Source organism: Microplitis mediator, chromosome 7 (genome assembly GCF_029852145.1).
Source record: "Microplitis mediator isolate UGA2020A chromosome 7, iyMicMedi2.1, whole genome shotgun sequence".
Taxonomy (NCBI): domain Eukaryota; kingdom Metazoa; phylum Arthropoda; class Insecta; order Hymenoptera; family Braconidae; genus Microplitis; species Microplitis mediator.
This window is the reverse complement of record NC_079975.1, coordinates 9785398-9809430: the sequence shown is the minus strand read 5'-3', so window position 1 is coordinate 9809430 and position 24033 is coordinate 9785398. Positions and strand designations below refer to the sequence as shown.

The following is a 24033-nucleotide window of genomic DNA, read 5'->3' as shown; positions in this document are numbered from 1 at the left end:
ATAATTCGCCTCTGTGGAAAAAAAAGTACACCAATGTCTAAAGCAATTTCTAAAGAATAATTTGGATTTAATTAAAAATTTCATTAAGCTACACTATAATAAGAAAAAAAATTATTTAACATGAGACTAGTTGGACGTCAATTGGGATGTCCGTGTGTGAGCATGATATCTCTCGAAAAACTCAATTAATCAGTCCAATTTTTTTTTCAATAGCTTCAGATTTTAGTAGAATAGAAGCCTTTTGAATATTACTACTGTAGTCCTTCTCGTTCATTTATTATCAATTAAAAACTGAAAACTGATTATGTTTACTAATGCTTAATCCGCCATTTTTCCCCCACAAATATAAGTAGGCATGATTATCATGAAACTTTGCTGATATTATAAGGCTCCACTTTACCATCAGATAAATTTTTTTTTTTTTTTTCTTATATCGTGTGACAAGTCGACTTGCCAACTGTTATCTAATTAACTAAATTTAAAAAAAAAAATAAGGAAAGTCTAGATGTTTATTAAAAAATTTTGTAATAAAGAAAAAACATTAATAATTAATTTTATTATAATATGAGCGTTCGAGGCGTGCACTTTTGGATTTTCTAAATTTTTTTAAATTTTATATATGTGCAATTATTTTTTTTTTTAATTAAATTCTAGAAAAATACATTTGAGAATTTTTAATTGTCCGCTAACTTCAGGATCATATATTTTTTTTTAATTTTTTATTCGAAGATAATTTTTATTTTTTAAAATTAGGAAGTGATATTTTGAATTAAATTTTTGATTTTTATTCTGCATTCATTAAAAAATTTTATAAAAATTTAATTTGGAAAAATTAACTAAGTGTAAGTGTAGTAGACATCCGACAATTTTTTAATTACATCTAAAAAAATTATATAATTAAAGTAATGAAATTTTTAAAAAATGCATCTACTGAATTTCGAATTGTCTAAATATGAATTTTTTTTTTTTATTTTGTAAACATTTTAATTTATTATTTCAAAGTTTTAAAAATTGTCAGATGTTCGCTAACTTTACTGTCATAAAAATTAATTATTACTCTTAAAATAAAATTACTTATATAAAATAATTAATTATATTAAAATCAAAACAAAAAGAGGATTTCGTTTTATTAATATTTTATTTTTCAAAAGACATGATTAAGTCTATGGTGCATTATCATTAACTTTAATTACATTAATATTTAATTTTTCACAAAAAATATATTAAACTTATTAAATAAAAAGTAAATTTTTAAAATATAATTTACTATTTCACTATTTACTATTTACATGAAATACTTAATATTTAATTTATGAAAATAATAAAACCTACAATAATATTTTACTATAAAAAATAACTGGATGATAAATAATTATGTACAAACAATTAAAAAATTATTAAAACTACAAAAACTTACGTCTTTTAGCAGAACACAAAATACTGCCCATGTCGTAATTATTTTGACGCTTACGGCTGTGGTCCAGATCCGCTACAGTTGAGGGTACAAGTTGCCAGGTACTTCCAATGGAATTATCCTGAACTTCTCCATCAGGAGGTGAAGAAGTCGATGACCCATCTGACTCAGATTTTTTCTTCATCAGTCTATCACGATACTCGTGATAGCTGATTTTTCGTCGAGTCCTTGGTTTCTCGACTTCAGGGTTACCGGAAAAATTTTCTGGATCCGATGAACTGGGGGTCGTCGCTATCCGATTCACTGCACTCACTTTGACCGATGGATTTTTAAATAATCCCATCACCCGGTTTTTTATTCTGGGTGACATTTTATCTAAAACCGCTTTGAACTCCCTGTCCATCTTAATCAGCAAATCGAACGTCACTTTAGTATCGAGTAGCCAAAACCAAAGATTCCCGTCTATGACTTGAGGAATCTTCCACTGCGACGATTGGATGGTGAAATAAATACAGAATGACGCCACAACTGCCGGTTTATATTTCAGGCACATTGATGTCATCTGTAATGTATAATTAGCCATCTGCAGAAAAATCTTGCATAATTCCTTGCAAGCTTTTATTTCTTCACAGAATTTCTTGATGTAATGATGAGGGTGACTAACCCCCATCTTAAATCCAAGTGTTGCCAGAAGAAGTTGCTCATTTGAAGTTAGTGCCTTGACCTTCTCCTGGTTCTCGGCAAAAGTAGTGTCCAGTTGGTAAACTTCGTATTTGTTTAGGCAGACATGAAGAGCGCTGATGACCGCCTGCGATTTTTGTGGCTCTTCTTCCACCTTTGCCGCCAGAAAAATCGCCGCCGTGGCAATTTCATACCGGTGAAACTTGGCTAATGAATGGTGAATAAAGAATCTGTGCATGTACACAATGGCAGTATGTACACAGACTTCTGACAATTTTAGCCGCTTGCCCAAATCAGTTATTAGGTAAGCGGCTTGTTGTTTATGATCTAGCTCTTTCTCCGCGCTGATGCCATCCTTGGAACTTGGAGAGTTCTTCAACTCTTCTTTGTTGAAATACCACTTTTGAGCCATTTTTGTTCACGATTTTTCACTGTCAATTTAACTTCACTGGAAACTTTCTTACTTTACACTGGAACAGCTTATGCACTTTGAAATAACACAATTTTGTTCTTTTCCGTAACTTTTAAAATATTCTCAGACGAACTGTTGGGTATGGAGTTCAAGAATAAAGTGAGGAAATATTGACAAGACACTGAAATTTAAGGGATTTTATAACAAAAGAAATTGTCACGACAATGGGTATGGGGGTAATTAAAAAGTAATAGTTTGGGGCTGAAGAAATGTACCTGAGGTAATTAGGAAAAGGTAATTAGACTTATGACTCAAAATATTATGGTCATTAAGGTCTGCATATTCACGTGTGAACGTAATTACTATTCCTGTGAAAGACCAAATGGCAAATAATTAAGTTTATCATTAAATATTTATGCCGGAGTCTCAAATAGTGGATTTAAAATTTTCTGAAAATTAAAGTATACGGGAATAAATTACCTGTGTACATTAAGAGGCGACAAATAACATAATGACGGTCATCAGTAAATAGTATCATTCTGAATAATAATTCTTTCATTTACAATTCAAACGTAAATAATTATAAAATGAATATTAAAATTTATTGTCTATACAGGAAAAATTAATTGCACGCCTCGAACGCGAAGCGGCGAGGTTGTGCTTTATAACGGACCTGTCAAGGTCACTTGACTTTTCCTCATTAAACTGTATATATTATTTTTATGTCACACTCACACGTTATAAAAAGCCCATCAACCTAAAGAGGAAACACTAATTAATAAGACTGATACTTTCATTAAGTTGTCCGATACGTATTATAATGAAAAAAAGTTCAATAAAAAATATGTATCGTGGACGTCAGTTAGTCTGTAGTCCAAAAAAAGTCTGTGGCACGGATATTCCGTGACAGCTTGACGAAATGACTTTATTTTTTTTTTCACTGTCTTCAGAATTATGCAAAGAAGGTTCTTTTCGAATATCACTACTGTAGACCCTCTCGTTTTTTTTTAAATAAATCATTTCTGTTAAAACCGGCACTATTCCATGTAAACAAACACACACTGCAGCCATTTTTTTATTTTATCGGGAATTTTTTTTTTCATCATCGAACTTTGCTGATATCATAAGGTTCTACTTTACCATCAAATACTTTTTCACCCCTCCGGGCGAAAAGCGTCAACTTTTCTCCCGCTGTGCGAAACGAAGTTTCCGCTTTTCGCCTCCGTCGAGGCGAAAAATAGTATTTACACCTTGAGCAGTAAATAAGAAAGCCTCAGATCACATGTTTGTTGACCTCGGCTTCGCCTCGGCCAACAATTACATGAGATCTGAGACATTTCTTACTTTACTGCCCGAGGTGTAAAATATACTATTTTTTTTTTTCATTTTTTTATTACCAACTGTCATAGAATTAACTAAATTAAAAAGCAAAGGACGAATTTCTTTCTAGATATTTATTAAAAAATTTTGTAATTAAAAAGAAAATTAATCATTTATATCTTTCATTGTAACATGAGCGTTCGAGGTGTGCACTTTTGGATTTTCCAAATTTTTTAAAAGTCTTATATTTTTTTTTTTTCATCAAATTTATAAAATTTTTTTGACAATTCCACTCATGGGTTTAAACACTCATACTATTTTAAAATTTTTTAAAATTTAAAAATCATAATTAATCAACAGTTAAGAAAAAATAACATGAATATTTTTTTTTAATTTTAATAAATATAAAAAACTCCAAATAACACTTTTCACAGCTGCACAAATTTTCTACAGGAAGTTTTAATACACAAAAAAAATTCCTCTTCGGCAATTAAATCTGTTTTGTTAAATTCTGTTAAACTAAAATTGATTTGGGACAACTAAATTTTATTACGTTGACATGATCTATTCTCTCATTTTTAATAAATGATTTAATAGACTCTATTTGGTTGACATTAATAATTCTCTCTCTAAGATAATAAAATCATTTGGTTAAGTTAAGAAAATATTTATTTAATAGACAACTAAATTATTTTACGGTGCCAACAATCCCAAATATTCAAGCAACATATTATTATATCAACTCTAATAAATATTACTTAGACACAAAAAAATATATCCATTTAGAATAAATATATATATATATTAGGGTGTGTCATTTTAAGGCTATATTTTATTTTTACTGATATACCAGAAAATCTGGTAGTATATAGAAAATAAAAAATTATGCCGCTGGGCTAAAGGGTTTAAGTCCAATAGCGGCTTAGCTCATAAAAAAATTCGATTTCCCATTTAAATAACACGGGAAATTTTTTTTTTAACTTTGAGTGTTTTTAACTCGTGAACAAATCAATAGACCGAATTGACTAGTACATATTTTTATAGTGAAATATCTTCCTAGTCATGAAAAAAGAAGCCTGTGAGAACGGGAGCTCTTAATATCAATTTTGAAAGATCGCTCATCATAAATTTCTATTTTACGTTTAAATAACATGGAAAAAAAAATTTTTTAAATTTGGAATTTTACAACTCAATTTGGAATTAACATGTCGGGGTGAGAGATACATATTTTTAAAGGAAATTGAATGCTCTGAATAAATTGTCTCTTATGTTTTTTCTCTAAGTCTACTCCTTTAAAAGTTATTCGAGTTAAAAATTCAACATGTAATTAATTTGACCTTTTTTTCTTAATTTTTCTTAAATATTTCATGATTATTATTGAAAAAAAAAATTTGTCTTAAAATGTGAAATTATCAAGTTTAACGTCGTTGACAAAGTAGATCTTTATTGTTCTACTATGAGGAATAAATGACTTTTCAATTTAAAAAATCTGCAATTAATTCTCTCTTTGAAGTTAAAAAAATATTTGAATTGTATGTACATAATTTTTCGGAGAAACGACCAACTGTGGTTAGTAGAAAATGTTGTGCACTTTTTTACCGGTTGGTCATTTATTCCTCATAGTAGAACAATAAAGATCTACTTTGTCAACGACGTTAAACTTGATAATTTCATATTTTAAGACAAATTTTTTTTTTTTCAATAATAATTATGAAATATTTAAGAAAAATTAAGAAAAAGAGGTTAAATTATTACATGTTGAACTTTAAACACGAATAACTTTTAAAGGAGTAGACTTAGAGAAAAAACATAAGAGACAATTTATTCAGAGCATTCAATTTCCTTTAAAAATATGTATCTCTCACCCCGACATGTTAATTCCAAATTGAGTTGTAAAATTCCAAATTAAAAAAATTTTTTTTTCCATGTTAGTTAAACGTAAAATAGAAATTTACGATGAGCGACCTTTCAAAATTGATATTAAGAGCTCCCGTTTTCACAGGCTTCTTTTTTCATGACTAGGAAGATATTTCACTACGGGTTTTGAAAAAAAAAAATAGTCGATTTTTTTGAACCGGGCTAATATATATATATATTTGTTTGAGATTAATAAATATATATTTAATCCTAATGATTATTGATTTAAAAAGTTATGACGCTAGGGAGCAGCAGCGGGAGTAGTTCAGTGCTCACCACTAGATCGCGCCCACCTTTTGTAGTGTCCCTGATAAGATACTTATTTCAGAAGTTATAAATTCAGATCTTGAAGCATTCAGAGAACGCTTTACCCGCTGAATGTTAGCAGAGAGGTGATAATCCATCTTTGATAGTAATATAGGGATATCCTGTATTACACTATGACATTAATGTTTTCTTGAACAATTTTTGTTAAAGTACAAAAAAAAATATGTGTTAAGGAAATCAATTATTTTTCTAAAAAACTCTAAATGACTCTTTTGACAGCTGCAGAAATTTTCTACTGAGAGTTCTATTAACTCAGAATAACTCTTCTGAAAGAGTCCGAAATCTTGGAATTACTCTGACTTTATACGTCAAATTAAAAGTTATTCCGAGTTTATAAGACTTTTTCAAACTTTTTAAGAAAAAGTAAAAATTTAAGAACTGTGATTCAGACTTATAAATAATTATTTTCAGTTCCTACAGAGAAATTTTTCCCCAAGGGAACTCAAACTTATATCTTGAATTATTGCTATTACATGTTTTTCCATTTCTTATCGTGTAAGTTAATTGCTAGGTAATTTTACTTTTCCGCAATCGAAACAAATATTTGCAGCAACGAAGTAATTTTATAAAATAAAAAAAAAAAAAACCGAACGGACAAATGGCATAATATACGTATGATGTAAGAAATGCGCCTTGCTTCGCAGTAAAATTAACAAAATACTAAAGTACATCAATGTTCCCAAGACAAAAATTCACAAATATTCAATACTTTTTCCGAGAGGAAATTTAACTTTGCTTTAAGTATTTAATAAACTTCAATAGGCCTGATTAAATAGTTGATATTTTCAAGTAAACATTACTAAGATTTTTTATACTTCTCTAGTAATATATATAATATGGTTACGTAACAAATGATCCGAGGATTTTTCATGTTACACGCATTTTATCGATGGATCAATCGTCGCAAGGATCAATTGTCGCGGATCAGTTGTCCTCGGATCATCGGTCGTGTCACCATATAATATATTATCTCTAATCATGTATGAGTCTTAAATTTCTATACTTCGCATCTGATTTTTTCATGATTGAATAATTCCAATACTATTCGTCACCACTCTTTTAAAATAACATCATCTATCATAATAGATATTTTCACTAACTTAGCTGCGTAAATCTAGTTACATTTACTCGGTGACTTATAACCCGAAAACTTAGTTTTATGTCTTTATGTCCTTAGAAGTTCTATAGGCCAGTTAATAAAGCTGTTTTTTTTGGTCAGCCTCGCACTAAATGAGTATCTGATCCAATTTTATTTTTTTAACTTCCCGATAAGAAAATTGTAAATTTTCAAAAATTCGGGAAGTTATTGGTTTCGGTCCGATTTACAAAAATCGAATTTTTATCAGATGTCGACGTTTTGAGGTCCTAGGAATATTCTGACTAATTTCAAGATGATGTCTAAGTGTATGTATGTATGTATGTATGTATGTATGTACGTACGTACGTATGTATGTAAATACCTGTATCTTTTGAACAGATGAACCGATTTTGAACTTTAAGGTGTCATTCGACGCGGCTTGTCAATATCTTCAAGCTGTGAGAAATTGAGCTTGATCGGTTGTGCTTGTTGAGAGATATTCCAAAAATAAAATTTTTTCAAAAATTATTTTTTTTGATAACTTTTAATGTGCTTGATGGATTGATTCCAAAATCGACTGGGCTCTAAAGCTTTATAAGCCGCGTTGAATGCCACCTCAACCATCGAAATCAGTTTATTCGTTTAAGAGAAACCACACTGAAAAAAAAGAAATATTTGTCCCAAATAAATCAATTCATTTGTGGCTTTTTTTTTTAATATTTCTTAATGACAAATAAATATATTTGGTACAACAAAATATGACAGTTGATTCAAATAATTTTATAATTTGACGGAAATATATAATTTATTTGTGGTAAGTAATTGATATATTTGTGGTAAAGATATTAAATTTGTGACAAATAACCTAAAATTTGGCGATACTATACATATATTTGAAGCCCTTATTTATTTGTAGCAATTGGATCATTTCTTTATCACAAATAAATCACTTATTTCACGCAATTAAACTACTCGAATACATTATATCTTTCTCACAATTAAATATTTATTTGGCCATATCCAAATATACGATATCTTTGGCTCAAATAAATCTTAGTTGGCTCAAATAAATCTTTTTTTCAGTGCATTGTCGAAAAAAATAAAGAAAATTTTTTTTTTAGTTTTTTTGAAATATCTCAAAAACGACCACATAAATCAATTCCAAAATCTGATCAGCTTTAGAACTCGACAAAATACGTCGATTGCCACCTCAAACGTCTCAATCGGTTAATTCGTTTGCGAGTTATCGTGGGAGAAAGAAGTTCTAAAACACGGTTTTCTTCGAAAACAATGGCATACAAAAGTATTTTCGAGCTCGAAGAGTTCGAACATGTACTCACAATAATGTTTTCGTGCTCGTTTATATTTCGAGCTTGAAAATGCATGCACAACAATGTTTTCGAGCTCCTTGAGCTCGGAAACAGCGGGAAGTTTTGGGGCTGGCTCACATTGGTTAGCGATAAGCGCAATGTTTTTTTCTCCGTGTAAGTAAATATTGATGACATTGTTTGTGCGTTATCATGATTATCATTTTTTCAATAATTACTTCGTAATTGGAAGCAACCGACTCGATGACAATAAGCAACTGCGATAAATATGACCTTGTCAAACTGTTATCACCACAATTATGTTACGTCCAGCTCCAATGCTAAGCTTTGTAATTTTTTTCAGTATGTTCAATTTTATCTTCTTGTAAAAATTTAGTAGGCGACCAAATTTTACTTTCAAACAAATTCAAACTGATAAGACACAATGTAGTTTAGAGTCCCTTATAAAAAAAACATGTTAAAATATAAAAAAAATATATTTTCCATATAAAAAAAATACATAAACAATATATAAAATAAGATATATATATGAAACATGTATACAAATATATTTTAAATAGATAAATTTTGACCGATTTTCATATATATTTTTAATATATTAACAATATATCTTAGAACATATAAAAAACACATGTATAAAATCATTAAAAAAATATATTTCAAACATATAAAAAATATATTTTTCAGCTAAACCAATGCATATGTCGGTTAGCGCATTCAATCAGCTTTCATTTGCATTTTATTTTAGATTCGTACGATAACTCGTCGCTGAGATATCAGCCTTCAAACGAAAAATGATCCTTTTGGGTTTGATCATTGATATTTCAGATACTAATGATCGCACAGTAAATTGAAGGGCGGGGTTAAAAACTTGAATAAATTCTCTACAAGATCTATTCTTCATTTTTTGAAAAAAAATAAAATTTTTTTATTTTTAACATCCATTAGAAGTAAGTACAAAAAAATGACTTTTTTTGGTTTGTTAGTAAATCAACCGCTACTCTGCAAATATTGATGAAAAAAATAATGTTGCCAGATACGTTTTAAGCTTAAAGGGGATAGCCACTGTGAGGATCGAAAAAATAGGTGATTTTCGGGAATTTTTTTGACTGGAATAATAAAGGAATTTGGGGATCGGGTTTTTTTTGTTTTCTAAAGTATACATTGAAGATAATTCTCCTAAATTTTCATTAAAAAATATCATGTTGTTACAAAGTTATAAGCATTTTTGTGGAGCAACAAAAAAATTTCCCCCACCATGGTGTCATCTCTAACTCAAAAACGGATTATCAGAAACAAAAAAACCAAACGGCGTTGTAATCTGTATGCATGTGGTTATCGTTGCCCATAGGGGATTTTGAAAATTTGGATTTGAAAAAAAATGGCGACATATTAAAAATTTTTTCGTTATTTTTTCTCGTTTTTTTGGATTCAAACAGCCCTAAAAAATCTTAAAAATCAAAATTTTCAAAATCCCCTACGTGCAACTTTAGCTACTGAATAGACGAATACGGCAAAAAAAAAAGTTGCGAATCGGTTCATATTTATGCAAATTACAGATGCCACCAGTTCAAAAAAAGTAGTTTCGAGAAAAATGCGTTTAAAGTTTTTATTCGATGCAACGGTCAGTTGACGCGCTGTCACAAAAATGGTTTGTAACGTTTCAACTTACTGCCTACTTAAATTAATTAAAATTAATTCTTAATCTAACCCTTAACCCTATTGTGGATTGGCTCGCCGGATTGCCAGGATTCTTAAGGATAGGATATCAGGGTGGTGACGTTACTATTACTAAAAATTAATTTGACCAGAAGACCCTTTTTTAAGATATATATATATAATTATTTATTGAAAATGACTTATTAACTAAGTACATGAAAAGAAAAAAAGAAAAAAAAGTAATTTATTTTGAAAAGTTATATTTGGTAGTGGATTCCCTCTAGTGGCTGGCTGCTACTCTGCAATAGGCTGCTGTATGGGTGTTGCTTGACTGTTTCTGCTGGACCTGATATACGCCACCGCTAAGGAACTTCTCTGAGATTACAGTCACGTACGGGTACTCCCACTGTATCTCAACTTGACTATTGACAGGTCTGGCTCTTCTGCTGGGCTGTTGTTGGTTCTCGCCACTCTGCGTCACTGGTTTTGGGGCAAGAATCCGTGGTCTGTCTCGCCTCTGCCGTATTCCCGCTCCGGATCGCTGTTCAGTAGTGACTCGGGGGCTTGGCTGCAGCTTGCCCGCTTTTAACTCTGGCTCCGTGTCCTTTTCAATTTCTACCCGAACTCTGTAGCCTCCTCCACTGAAAAAGTGCCGTTGTACTGTGTTGCATGGGACTGCCTGGCCTTCTATGGAACCGTCTGTGGACTCCTGTATGTCGCAGCAACCTCCACTAAAGAATATCCTTCGTACGGTGGCTCCAGGAAAGTAGTGAGTGTGTAGAATCGCGACTATCCCACCGCCCTTTGGTTCCTCGGTTGCTGATTGGACCCAGCACTCTCCACCGCTGTTAAATTGCCTCCGGACTGCTTGTTCTGGTATACAGGTGTTCCTTGAATACTGCATCAATCACCGATGTGGTCACCTTGCCCCGTTTCGGCGTCGTATACTGTGTACTGCTACTGCTGCCGTCAGTATACCCCGTATACTGTGTCTGATTGCTCTGCTACTGCTGCCAGTATACCCCTGTATACTGTGTAAGACCGCTCTGCTTTGCTGCCAGTATACCCCGTATACTGCGTATTGGCTCTGCTTTGCTGCCAGTATACCTCGTATACTGTGTATGGTTGCTACTGTTCCGCTGCCAGTATACCCCGTATACTGTGTATGACTGCTACTGCTCCGCTGCCAGTATACCTCGTATACTGTGTAAGACTGCTCTGCTACTGCTGCCAGTATACCCCTGATACTGTGTAGGACTGCTCTGCTACGCTGCCAGTATACCTCGTATACTGTGTAAGACTGCTCTGCTACCGCTGCCAGTATACCTCGTATACTGTGTAATACTGCTCTGCTCTGCTGCCAGTATACCCCTGATACTGTGTAGGACTGCTCTGCTACGCTGCCAGTATACCTCGTATACTGTGTAAGACTGCTACTGCTCCGCTGCCAGTATACCCCGTATACTGTGAAATGCTGCTACTGCTCCGCTGCCAGTATACCGCCTGTATACTGTGTAAGACTGCTTTTTTGCTGCCAGTATACCCCTGTATACTGTGAAATGCTGCTACTGCTCCGCTGCCAGTATAACGCCTGTATACTGTGTAATGCTGCTACTGCTCCGCTGCTTCTTCTTCTGCTGCAGCTGGAATTTCTTCCAGCTTTAATGCGTTCAATTTCAGCTCCCGAGTATTTTTCCCTTAAGGTACTTTTACTCTCTACAAGATATTGTCCGGTAGTGAGCTGATCTGATTTCAGTGTATATTTGAATCGCTTTTAAATATTTTAGGTATCCCGTCCTCGAGCGAACAGCGATCAGCGCCCTTTTCCGCCTAGCGGCGGCACTCGGAACTACCGCTGCTAAATTGCGTGCAATCGCCCATTCTCTCTCTCTCTCTTTCTTGACGCTGTCTCTCTCTTCTTCTTCTCTTCTTTCACCCGATATTCGCTTCCGAGAATTTAATTCTCTTCCACGAATTTTATTTCTTTTCTTTTTTTTTTCTTCCCTTCTCACTTGCTCTTACGTATTTATTCTGTGTAATTTTTATTTTTAAATTAAAAAAAAATCAAAGTTAAAAATGAAAATTAAAAATTAAAATTAAAAATTAAAATTAAAATTAAAAATTAAAATTAAAAATTAAAAATTGAAATTAAAATTAAAACTTTAAAATTTTTGTGACTCGTCACAGGTTATAACTTGAAAAATATTCGGGATTTTAATATAAAACTTTAGATGCATATTTTTGAACATATACACTTTGATTTAATAAAAAAAAAAAAAAATTTTTTTTTTTAAATTTCACAGTGGCTATCTCCCTTAATGACCCTGCAAATTTGTAAATTGATCCATCAAGCCGTTATTCGGGGTGGATTGATTACGTTTTGGAAAACAATTAAAGAAAAAAATTTTGTTCCTTTAAGGGGTTAGGGGTACTCAGGGGTATGAAAAAATGATGATTTTCAATAATTTTTTTTTTGTAGTTAATTACTTTATTTGACAAAAATAAAAACATAGCTTTATTAGAACACGTTTCGATTTGACTTCACGAAAATTTCAAAAAAAAAAATTAATAATTCAAAAAGTTATCGCTGTTTTTGTAGAGCCCGTTCCTCCCGAAGTCCTTTGCGGTGATCATCATAAGTCCTTGGAGATTCATCTAAAATCAATCGGACAAGAAAAATTAGTTTTATTAATAGATAATCTTGTGCCTGATCGAAGCTTTTTTTTTTTTTTTCGAAATTAACAAAATGGCGGCCTCAGGAAATTTTTTTCAAATTTTCGAGAAAAAAACCGACAGTTTATTGTTAAAAAAAAATCGAAATTTTGAAAAAAAAAAAAAATCCTTCGATCAGGCACGAGTTTTTAATGTATTTCAAAAGTACAATAAATTTTATTGAAATCTACCGAGCAGTTTTTAAGTTACAGTGATCACCAGTTCAGAAAACATAGTTTTGAGAAAAACGCATTTAAAGTTTTGCTATGGATTTATGTCGAATTATAAGAATTATTTAATAACTTACACTGAGTCATCTATTCCTGGACCATATAATAGCTCTTCAGCCGACATAGCAGCTTCCAAAATATCGATTTGCTGGTGCCTACGTTGCAATCGACCTTCTCGGGTGTTATCATTAGCGCGCTTATCTGCTACTTTGATACGTGCAGCATCCATTCTTTCTGCATACCGATGAGAATTAGGCCCACAATTAAGTCCTAGTGTATTCATCAAGACTAATAATGAATTTATACCCTCATTAAATATACACATAGCAACGTATGCAGCTATTTGTACGATGGTAAAACTAGTATTTACCGTTTTTGGGCATATTTTCCATACTAGTTGGTTAAAGCTTTCATTATTATTCTGATTGAATCCACCTACACATCTTGAAAGTAAATTTTCATTACTAAGATCTTCGTATATAGGCTTGATAGCTTTTAAAACATCAGAAGGTAAAGGAGAATAATCGTGAGAAAAGGTATCAAGCTCTCCTCTTGCTTCAGCGCGCTGGTAAGAGCACCAAGATTCTTCGCCTTTTGGACACATATCATGATTCGGTTTTTCATCACTCGAGCCGTAGTGATAAAAGGTTGCCATTATAGCAGATTTCATATTTTCAATAGAATCACAATGCCGGCGTATTGCTAAACCATAGTACACAGTTAGTTTGTCTATTAATTTTCCTGTGAGCTTACCTCGACCACCAAGACCTTTTTGTTTACTCTTCAGCGTACGTAATCGACTCCCCATCCGCTTTTGGACATGCCCTATACATTCCTTTTTATTTACAGTTGTATTTTCGTAAGGATCTGATTTTATAATTCCTGAATAGGTCTTGGAGTCACCATCACCAATATAGTTGGCATACTTAACTCCATATTTAGTTTCAGAATACGAAAACATTTCGACCATCGCATCCACCTCCATTTTCCCAGAAGACCCTTGATGATTAGCAGAACACACATCTTCATGCGATTGATACCATTCCTCGAACTCAACAGTATTTGTTTTTTTTTTCCAATACTCACATAGCTTACAATATGCACTTTTAATGTTTATGTCAAGAATCTTTCCAGTAAAATAGCCAATTATAGAAGAAACTCCAAATGACGATGTATATCCCCGTTTTTGCCAGGTTCCATCTCCCGATACAGTTAGATGATTTATATCTTCATTTTCAGTTGTTGGCATTGCTTGCTTTTCTTCATTCACAGCTTTCGTCATGAAGGTTTCTGCGACGGCTTTACTACAATTCAAAATCTGTTTCAGTAAAATTGTATGCGTAGATTTATCTAAAAAAGACGGCATGTCCATCAGGCCGCAAAACTTGCACAATCCTTCGTATCCTATTCCTAGTATTCTCATTACAAAAATGAAACGTCTGTTTATTTCATAAGAATGCCCAACGAAAGAACAGGAAGGAATATATTCATTTCCACAGTTATTACATGCAACTACAATTTTGAATCCCAGCCCACGTGTACTTGCTGTTTGAAACACTACATTTCCATCACATTTTTTACATTTTATAAGAGCAGAAATTGCAGTGAATACCTGAATAAAATTTATTATTCGAAATTCAGTACTGCTGTCTTCAGGTACATCATCTTCAGTGTTTTGTTTTAATTTTTTAGAAGATGTACTCTGAATACTTTCATCACGTTCGGCTGTTTTCGGATTAAAAACATTCTTTCTTTTGACTGAACGCGACTTATTAATTTTTTCAGAACTCCGAAGTTCTCTTGAAACCTTTCTAGAATCACGTCCCATGGTTAATAATTTAATTCACTTGAGAAATAATTTATCACAAAACTATCGACTGATCAGTGCAACGACTACAGGTATACTGGCAACCAAAAATTATTTTTCAGTTCTTGTACTACCTACAAATTGTGAATATATGTAGAAGGATATATATATATATATATATATATATATATATATATATATATATATATATATATATATATAATTATAAATACATTAAAATGGGGAGATATTCATGACAATGAAACCCGAAAGGTCGGTTGCTTGCAGCTGTTTCTAGCTACCTGCTCTCGAATGCCACGTAGCACCCGAGCGTCCTTTGGTCATTGTTAAATAACTCGAAAAGAATTTGTCGGATTCACTTCAAATTTTCACACAATATTTTTAAAATATTATACTTTAAGAAAATGCAAAAAAAAAAAAATCGATTTTTTGAAAATTCTGACTACCCCTAACCCCTTAATTGTGTAATCGTAATCAAAATGAAAAAACGATATTTTTTTTTACTTTTCTCGAAGGGTATAGCCGGATTAATATGGGAATTCTGCCCCCATGGCTTTTTTGACTTAAACTTAGGGGGTCGATTTGGTGTCGAATGAAAATAATTCACCTCAATTTTTAGCTCTTTAACTCAAACGGTATTCGAGAATTTCAAAAAAACCTGTTTTTTCGAAATTATTTTTATTTTTATAGTAAAATTCGGAATTAATCAATGATGATTTTTTTCCTAATTCTTACGAGTCCAAAACATGAAAAAATCATATGATCGTGATTCTCAAACGGAAAGCCGATTTTTAACGGAGAAAAGAAAATTATAATCTTTTTTATTTTTAGCCTTTTTGAAATATGTCACTCACCAAAATTCGTCAGAAAAAGTCTTTCATACTCCTCTATACTCAGGAATTTTTTTGAATTTTTTGAATTGGTGGAACAATTCAAAAAAAATTAAAAACTCATTTTTTTCTTAAAATCTTGCGTTTTAACAAACTTATATTTTTTTTTAGTACAAATAAATGACCGAAAAAAAAAAATACATTTTTTTTCAACGTCTTATGAGCTCAAAAGTTACTTTATAATATAAAAAAAATCCTCACCGAATTTCAGCCAGATATCTTTACAATTGGGCTATCAAAAAGGGGGGTCCCTTTTCCCATTTAAAATACAAGCGAAAATTTTTCATTTTAGTTTTTTGTTATTAAGACTATGAAAAAAAATTTTTTTTTCCAATTTCACCTGGTATAATTTTATAGGGAATTAAATTCTCTACAAAAAGTGCTTATACATTATGTACGTTGAACATACTGGGAAAAAGTTCAGGGCTTCAAAGATCAACTAAAAATTCAGTTTCATCAGTGTTAAATTATTTTTTATTATTTTTCATTTTTGTTCTATCAAAATTTTTTTTTTCACATTTTGAGAAGCACGCTCTTGTAGGAAATTTAATTTCCTACAAAAAATATTTAACATCTTATATACGTCGAGTGGATGAGAAAAAAGTTACAGGTCTTTAAATGTCAACGAAAAATGAAGTTCACTTTTTCGTTGACAGTTAAGTTCAAAAATTTAATATTTTTTAAACTTAACTTTTCGTTGAAATTTCAAGCCCTGTAACTTTTTACTCATTCATTTGACGTATATATGATATCAGATACTTTTTGTAGGAGATTAAATTTTCTACATGAATGTGCTCGTCAAAATTTGAAAAAAAAAATTTTTTTGATGGAATAAAAATGAAACATAATTTTTAAAAAATTAACATTAAGGAAACTAAATTTTTGTTGTTCTTTGAAACCCAGTGACTTTGTCCCAGTTCGTTTGACGTATATAATGCTTGAACACTTTTTTGTAGAGAATTTAATTTCCTACAAAATTAAACTAGGCGGAATTGAAAAAAAAAAAATTTTTTCATAGTCTTAATAACGAAAAACTAAAATGAAAAATTTTCGCGTGTATTTTAAATGAGAAAAGGGACCCCCCTTTTTGATAGCTCAATTGTAAAGATATCTGGCTGAAATTCGGTGAGGATTTTTTTTATAATATAAAGTAACTTTTGAGCTCATAAGACGTTGAAAAAAAATATATTTTTTTTTTTTCGGGACACCCTAATAAGTATTACCTTTAAGTGTCTTTTGAATCATTAATAACCCTTATAATGACTGTAGGCTACTGATTTTTTATGTTTATCTTTTGCAAAGATATATTTTTGGTAAAAAAAAATTTTCTACGCATTTATTTGTACTAAAAAAAAATATAAGTTTGTTAAAACGCAAGATTTTAAGAAAAAAATGAGTTTTTAATTTTTTTTGAATTGTTCCACCAATTTTCTCCGTTAAAAATCGGCTTTCCGTTTGAGAATCACGATCATATGATTTTTTCATGTTTTGGACTCGTAAGAATTAGGAAAAAAATCATCATTGATTAATTCCGAATTTTACTATAGAAATAAAAATAATTTCGAAAAAACAGGTTTTTTTGAAATTCTCGAATACCGTTTGAGTTAAAGAGCTAAAAATTGAGGTGAATTATTTTCATTCGACACCAAATCGACCCCCTAAGTTTAAGTCAAAAAAGCCATGGGGGCAGAATTCCCATATTAATCCGGCTATACCCTTTTGCGTTTGTTACTCAGCAGATGCAAAAAAAAGACAAAGAAAAAAAAAAAATTTCCAAAAAATGTCAAAGAAATCAAAGAAAAACAAAAATTGCAACTTGTTTTTTTGTGATTGAAATTTTTTTTATTTCTCATGTTTTGGCAATGGCTGAAGGTATAAAAAAATTTGATGGAAATCCGCTAAAACTAGAGATTTCAAGCTACAAACGCCTTTTTTTCTTTTTCGATACGATTATTTTTCACGAAGTTACATCCTTGCAAAAATCACTAAAAAATTTCTAAAATTTTTCTGTTCCTTTAATTTATGGCATGAGTGTATATAAAATATGTATAAAAAACGTATTTTAAATAGCTAACTTTTAGCCCATTTTCGTATATATTTTATATATTTTAAATGTATTACATTAAAAATACATCTTAGAGTACACAAAAAATATAATTATGGAAATGTAAAAAACATATATAAAAAATATATTTTTTTTATATTTTAAAATGTTTTTTTCATAAGGGACTCAAAACTACATTATGTCTTATCAGTTTGAATTTGGTTGGAAGTAAAATTTGGTCGCCTACTAAATTTTTACAAGAAGATAAAATTGAACATACTGAAAAAAATTACAAAGCTTAGCATTGGAGCTGGACGTAACATAATTGTGGTGATAACAGTTTGACAAGGTCATATTTATCGCAGTTGCTTATTGTCATCGAGTCGGTTGCTTCCAATTACGAAGTAATTATTGAAAAAATGATAATCATAATAACGCACAAACAATGTCATCAATATTTACTTACACGGAGAAAAAAATTTTGCGCTTATCACTAACCAATGGATAGCGACAGTTGTATTCCCGAGTAGAATTCTGGCTAATGAAGATGAGTTTAGAGCCAGTCACTAGCTCAGCATTACTAGCTAGCAGATTTAGCTAATAACGAGCTCACCGTTGGCTAATTTTTGTTTCAAAAAAGAATATTTTTAGCTCACCGATATCTCGTGAGTGAACAATATTTATTATTTACAGATGGCGCTGTACGAGAATGAAATTCTGACTCATCATTACATCATAGTTGAATCGGAATAATTATTTATAGGTGGCGTCGTTTTCAAGTCAAAAGACGATTCACTACAAACTGATAGCTGGCCATTATCTATGATTTACAGATGGCGCTCTATAGAAATGTTACGCTGACTAATCATTACCTCACAGCTAGCTCAAAATAATTATTTATAGATGGCGTCGTTTTTAAGTCAAAAGACGACTCACTACAAACTGATAGCTGACTATTATCTATGATTTACAAATGGCGCTATATATAAATGTAACACTGACTAATCATTACCTCACAGCTGGTTCAAAATGATTATTTATAGATAGAAAAGTTTTCAATTCAACAGATGGCTTACTGTAAACTCATGGCTGGTCACCACTCATTATTTACGGATGGTGCTATAAAAAAAAGAAGTTACTGATTTGTTATTGGTTTTTATCTAGATAATACTTATTGTTCTAGACAGAAAAAAAGGATTTCTTCTCACGAAATTTTACGATCCATTATTTAGAAGGTAAAATAATATTGTAACCAATTTATACTCAGCTTAATAAGCATCAGCTGAGTAAATAACAATAAATCAACCTAACCTCAAATAAGTATAGACGACGCTACATAAAAATGTCACTGGAACTCACCAGTATCTCATGGTTATCCAACGAAAATTGGTTACAGATGGAGCTGTACAAAAACTGAAATTTACCTCATCAGTATCTCATAGTTGTCTTGTCGCTATTAGTTACAGGTGGCGCTACATAAAAATATAACTGCAACTCATCAGTATCTCATGGTTGTCTAGTTAACATTAGTTACAGATGGAGCTGTATAAAAAATAAAATTCACCCCGCCCATATCTCATGGTTATCTTGTCGCTCATAGTTACAGGTGGCGCTGCATAAAAATATAAATGTAACTCACCAGTATCTAATGCGTGTCCAGTAATTATTTGCTATACATGGAGCTGCTCAAAAACTAAATTTCACCTCACCAGTATCTTATAGTTGTCTAGTCACTATTAGTTACAGATAGCACTGCATAAATCATATATGGATCATCAAATTGTAGTCGATTCCAACGAGCAGTAGCAGCCCAGTAAATAACACACGAGACTCATCATCCCAAGGATCCGGGTTCAACTCCCGTCACCGCCCAACTGGACATCACGATTAATTCGATGATAAACTCATAAAAAACTAATCTAAATACAAATTGTAAAGCCAGTGTAAAAAAAAAAAAAAATTTTTTTTTTTAATTTTCGAGTCATCATGAACTCATATTTTTTAGCTAGCCACTGGTTACTTTTCATATCTTGTCATTAGCTCATTTTTTTTAGCCAGCGATTAGCTATATTTATAATTGCACACTTACTACCTCATTGTTTAACCTAGCTATTGGATATATGTTTGAATCTATCCACTGGCCTGTTTTGATCAGTCAGCCATCGGCTTAGATGGCGTTACATAGTGAGGTTATGGCTGGCCAATTCTATTAGGCAGTGATGAGGTATAACTAAAATCTGTTAGCCCTGGTTAAAAAAGATAATTAAAAAGGATTAAAAAGAATTAATTTTTCAATATTTTTAATCCTTTTTAATACTGCCAATCCTCTCTTAAATGGCCACGTTACATGGCTTAATCCTTTTTAATTCTCTTTTTTAACCGGGGAGCTACGGGCTGGCCACCTATGAGTTTTAATTCTACTCTGGTTGTGATTAGTACTAATTAAATTGTTACTTGATTTTCACGATAATAAATACCGATATGCTACACGGAAATAATTTTTTGATAAAAATTACTCTGTAATTTCGAGTAGTCCTGGGCCGTTGCAAAAAATTGGTATTTTTTGTTTTAAATTTAATATTTTTTGTTTAAATATTAACGTTGCTAGACTATGTTTTACTCTACTACTGAGTAATTTTTTACAACCCGATGAAAGAAGATTTTATACAATTATATATAGACTGTATATAATTGTATATAGACTATATACAATTATATATAGGCTATATATAATTGGATAGAAAAAATGGCCCGATCCAATTATATACAATTTGAATAGAAATTGTATACTATTCTATACAAAGAGTATACAATTCTATATAATTTGTATAAAATTGTATATAATTATATAGACTTGTATACAATTTGTATAGAATTGTATACAATTTCTATACAGTTGTATACAATTGGATCGGGCCATTTTTTGTATACAATTTTATGCAATTGTACATTTTTTTTTTCATCGGGAAGTCTTATATTTAATCGATTATTGTGAATATCTCATCTTAATCTATTCATTTTTACTTCATGTAATTAATTTTTACTCCCCAATATACCATTCTTTTAAACCCATTAACTTTTTGATGAAATACTGCCTATAACTCAAATCTTCGATTAATATCGGCTTCAATTAAATGTCTTTCATTTTGCTCGCGACAACTTACATGTTACGCACACAAACGTAGGCTTGGAAAAAAAGACGATCTCTGTATCTCTCTATAACTTAATATTTATTTTAAAATTAAAAAAAAAAAAGTATCTTTTTTTTTCAACACAATAAGAGTAATTTGTTAACTTCCCGCTAAGAAAATCGACGATTTTCGAAAAATTGGGAAGTTATTGTTTTCACCCCGATTTGCGAAAATCGAAATTTCATCAGATGTCGACGTTTTGTGGTTCTAGGAAGCTATTCTGACTATTTTCAGAATGATGTCCGGGTGTCTGTATGTATGTGTGTGTGTGTGTGTGTGTGTGTGTGTGTGTGTGTGTGTGTGTGTGTGTGTGTGTGTGTGTGTGTGTGTGTGTGTGTGTGTGTGTGTGACCGGCTTATAACTTTTTTAATAATGAACCGATTTGGATGGTTAAGGCGGCAATCGAAAGAACTTGTTGGCCATCAACTTTTCTGAAAATTTCAGATCATTTGATCAAGTAGATTCGAAAATATTGGCGAATTACGGAAAAAAAATTTTTTTTTTTTTAGTTTTTTATTGATTTCTTAGAAACGACTCAAACGATCGACTTCAAAATCTAATCAGCTCTAGAACTCAATAAAACACGTCGATTGCCGCCTCAACCATCAAAATCGGTCTATTCGTTCGTGAGATATCGTGGGCAAACGAAATGCCAAAAAACGGTTTTTTGCGAATATCTTTGAAACGACTAAACCAAACAATTTTAAAATTTGATCAGCTCTAGAACTCAATAAAACACGTCGATTGCCGCCTCAAACATCGAAATCGGTCTATTCGTTCGTGAGATATCGTGGGAGAAAGAAATGCTAAAAACGATTTTTTTTCGAAAAGAATGGGATACAATAGTATTTTCGAGCTCGAAGAGCTCGAAATTGTACTCACAACAATGTTTTCGAGCTCAAAGAGCTCGAAAACAGCGGGAAGTTTTGGGGCTGGCCCGCAAGGTCAACCGACGCCCAGATTTTTTTTCTTATTATTTTTCACAATATTTATTTTAAGTCATATTCTAAAGCAATTAGATGATTTTTAGATTTGTTTGTGAAAATTTCAGCCTATTAATTGTAATTTTTATTGTAATTCAATATAAATTTTATAAATTGAATCATCAACTTTTTATCATAACCTACGAATAAAAATTGAATTAGAGAGAATTTATTTAGACAGTCGCTAGGTGTAATTTTTACTCGTAATTGTGAGTGAAAATTAATCTGATTGATTTTTACTCGCTAAAAGAGTAAAATTTCGTAATTCGAAAGTAAAAAGTCGTAATGGGCCAAGATTACTCGATTTAGAATAATTTTTAGAATAAATAACATGGCAATATTCATACGAAAATTCTTTCCGTGTATGTACGTAACTTCCTTATAACAGCTATTTGAGTTATTCCCGAGTATAAATTTTGACGTGACGCTAGCCTTTTCCTTCTTCATACCTGACTTGGCATGGAACGCAGATGAGTACTCCGGACCCAACCCGGCATGCCTTGCCCGGGCCCTGTTGGGCGTGCTGGCTATGAAACTGCTCCGGCAAGCCTGGCATAAGCCCTTAGTAATTTATTTGACCAAATTCTTATCGTTATATCGGGAGTTAAAATTACTTTTATAAAAAAAAAACTATTCTCGATCAAAAAAGTTTACGTTTTACAAACATTAAAAATTTTTTTCAAAAGTATTTCTTTTCGCAATAAGTAATCCTACCAAAAACGGTTTTTTGTATAAAATCGCGCCAAGTACACGTTTAAAATTTTTTACAATTAAGAAAAGATTCTTTTTACAAAAAAAAAATAAATCGAATCGAAAAAATATCAAGTACCTAATATAATTCAAAATCATGAAAAACATTTTCATAGAATTAAAAAAAAAATTTCAATGTACTTGGTGTGCATTACTAAATTTATTCAAGCAAAATTAATTTCGAGAATTGATTTCGCATATAAATTATTTTCTAATAAAATTGAATTTTCTTTTTTTTCCGGTTTGTAGGCACACCAAGTACATTGAAATTTTTTTTTCAATTCTATGAAAATGTTTTTCATGATTTTGAATTTCCGTCGTAGGTCCATTTGTTTTTCGTATCCAGGCAAGCACCCGTCCCGCAGACCATTGAATTCAGCTAATAATCTGTCTTCTCCTGGCGCTTTTCCATTCTTTAGGCCATTCAGGGCCTTCAAGAATCTTCTATCGTGTTTTATCGTTCATCTCTTCCTTGATTGTGACTAATTCACGTGGTGCTTAGTGGCTTCTGCTCATGGTGGGTAATTCCGTGTTGGAACAAGCTTTTTTGACATGTTTTCAGGATTTACTCCGAAACCAGTCGTGATAAAAAAAAACTTTTGAAATAAAACAAGTTTTAAAAATCCTAGTGTAAAAGAAAATACCAGTCAAATTTTTAAAAATCTATAAGAAAAAATTTTTCCCCTTTAAAACTGTTATAGAAAATTTTATTAAGAATTCATGATTTTTGAAGTGTTTTCTGGATTTACTCCGAAACCAGTGGTGATAAAAAAAATCTTTTGAAATAAAACAAGTTTCAAAAATCCTACTTTAATACAAAATAACAATAACATAATAGGTTCGAAATTTTAAATAATGATTTGCTTACAAAAAATAAAAGAGCGCGAATTTAATTATTACAAAATAAATTTTGAGAATAAATAAAGGAAAGTCGTAAATAGCTAGGTAACAAACATGTATTCATAGTATATTCAAATGTATTCATCCTTACATTGCTTTTTTGTTTTCAAGTAAATGAATATCGATTAACGAATGAAATCCATTTATATCCTCAGTATATATTCAGTGCTCCACAGTTAAGTAATTTGGTATATATCTTCGGTTTCTTTGCATTATCTAGAAAAAAATTCTGTCTTGATATTGCTATTTTTATATGACTTTTACTCTTCTCACCAAGCCGTTAAAATGAATCAGCAAAATAATATTTTAGCCAATAAGTCGTTGGTTCTCCGGGGGCAAATCGTGGGATTACGTCAAGCAAATGTTCAT

At 31.4% G+C, this 24033-nt stretch overlaps 2 protein-coding genes across 3 annotated transcripts; both read right to left on the bottom strand.

Annotated features, from left to right (window-relative positions):
• Positions 1 to 1403: 1403 nt before the first annotated feature.
• Positions 1404 to 2507, bottom strand: LOC130671102 (cyclin-T-like). The gene has a single exon (XM_057474804.1). It carries the CDS (start codon positions 2505 to 2507, stop codon positions 1404 to 1406), a length of 1104 nt encoding a protein of 367 aa, XP_057330787.1.
• A 10089-nt stretch (positions 2508 to 12596) lies between these two features.
• On the bottom strand, positions 12597 to 15343 carry LOC130671263 (uncharacterized). Of its 2 annotated transcripts, none has more exons than XM_057475043.1 (3): positions 15119 to 15343; positions 13156 to 15019; positions 12597 to 12791 (listed from the first exon to the last, which is right to left on the bottom strand). In XM_057475043.1, exons 2-3 carry the CDS (start codon positions 14904 to 14906, stop codon positions 12788 to 12790), a joined length of 1755 nt encoding a protein of 584 aa, XP_057331026.1. In that variant the 5' UTR covers positions 14907 to 15019; positions 15119 to 15343; the 3' UTR covers positions 12597 to 12787. The 2 variants fall into 2 exon arrangements, with proteins under 2 accessions (XP_057331026.1, XP_057331028.1); XM_057475045.1 differs by having other exon boundaries at positions 12597 to 13348; positions 13449 to 15019.
• Positions 15344 to 24033: the final 8690 nt, after the last annotated feature.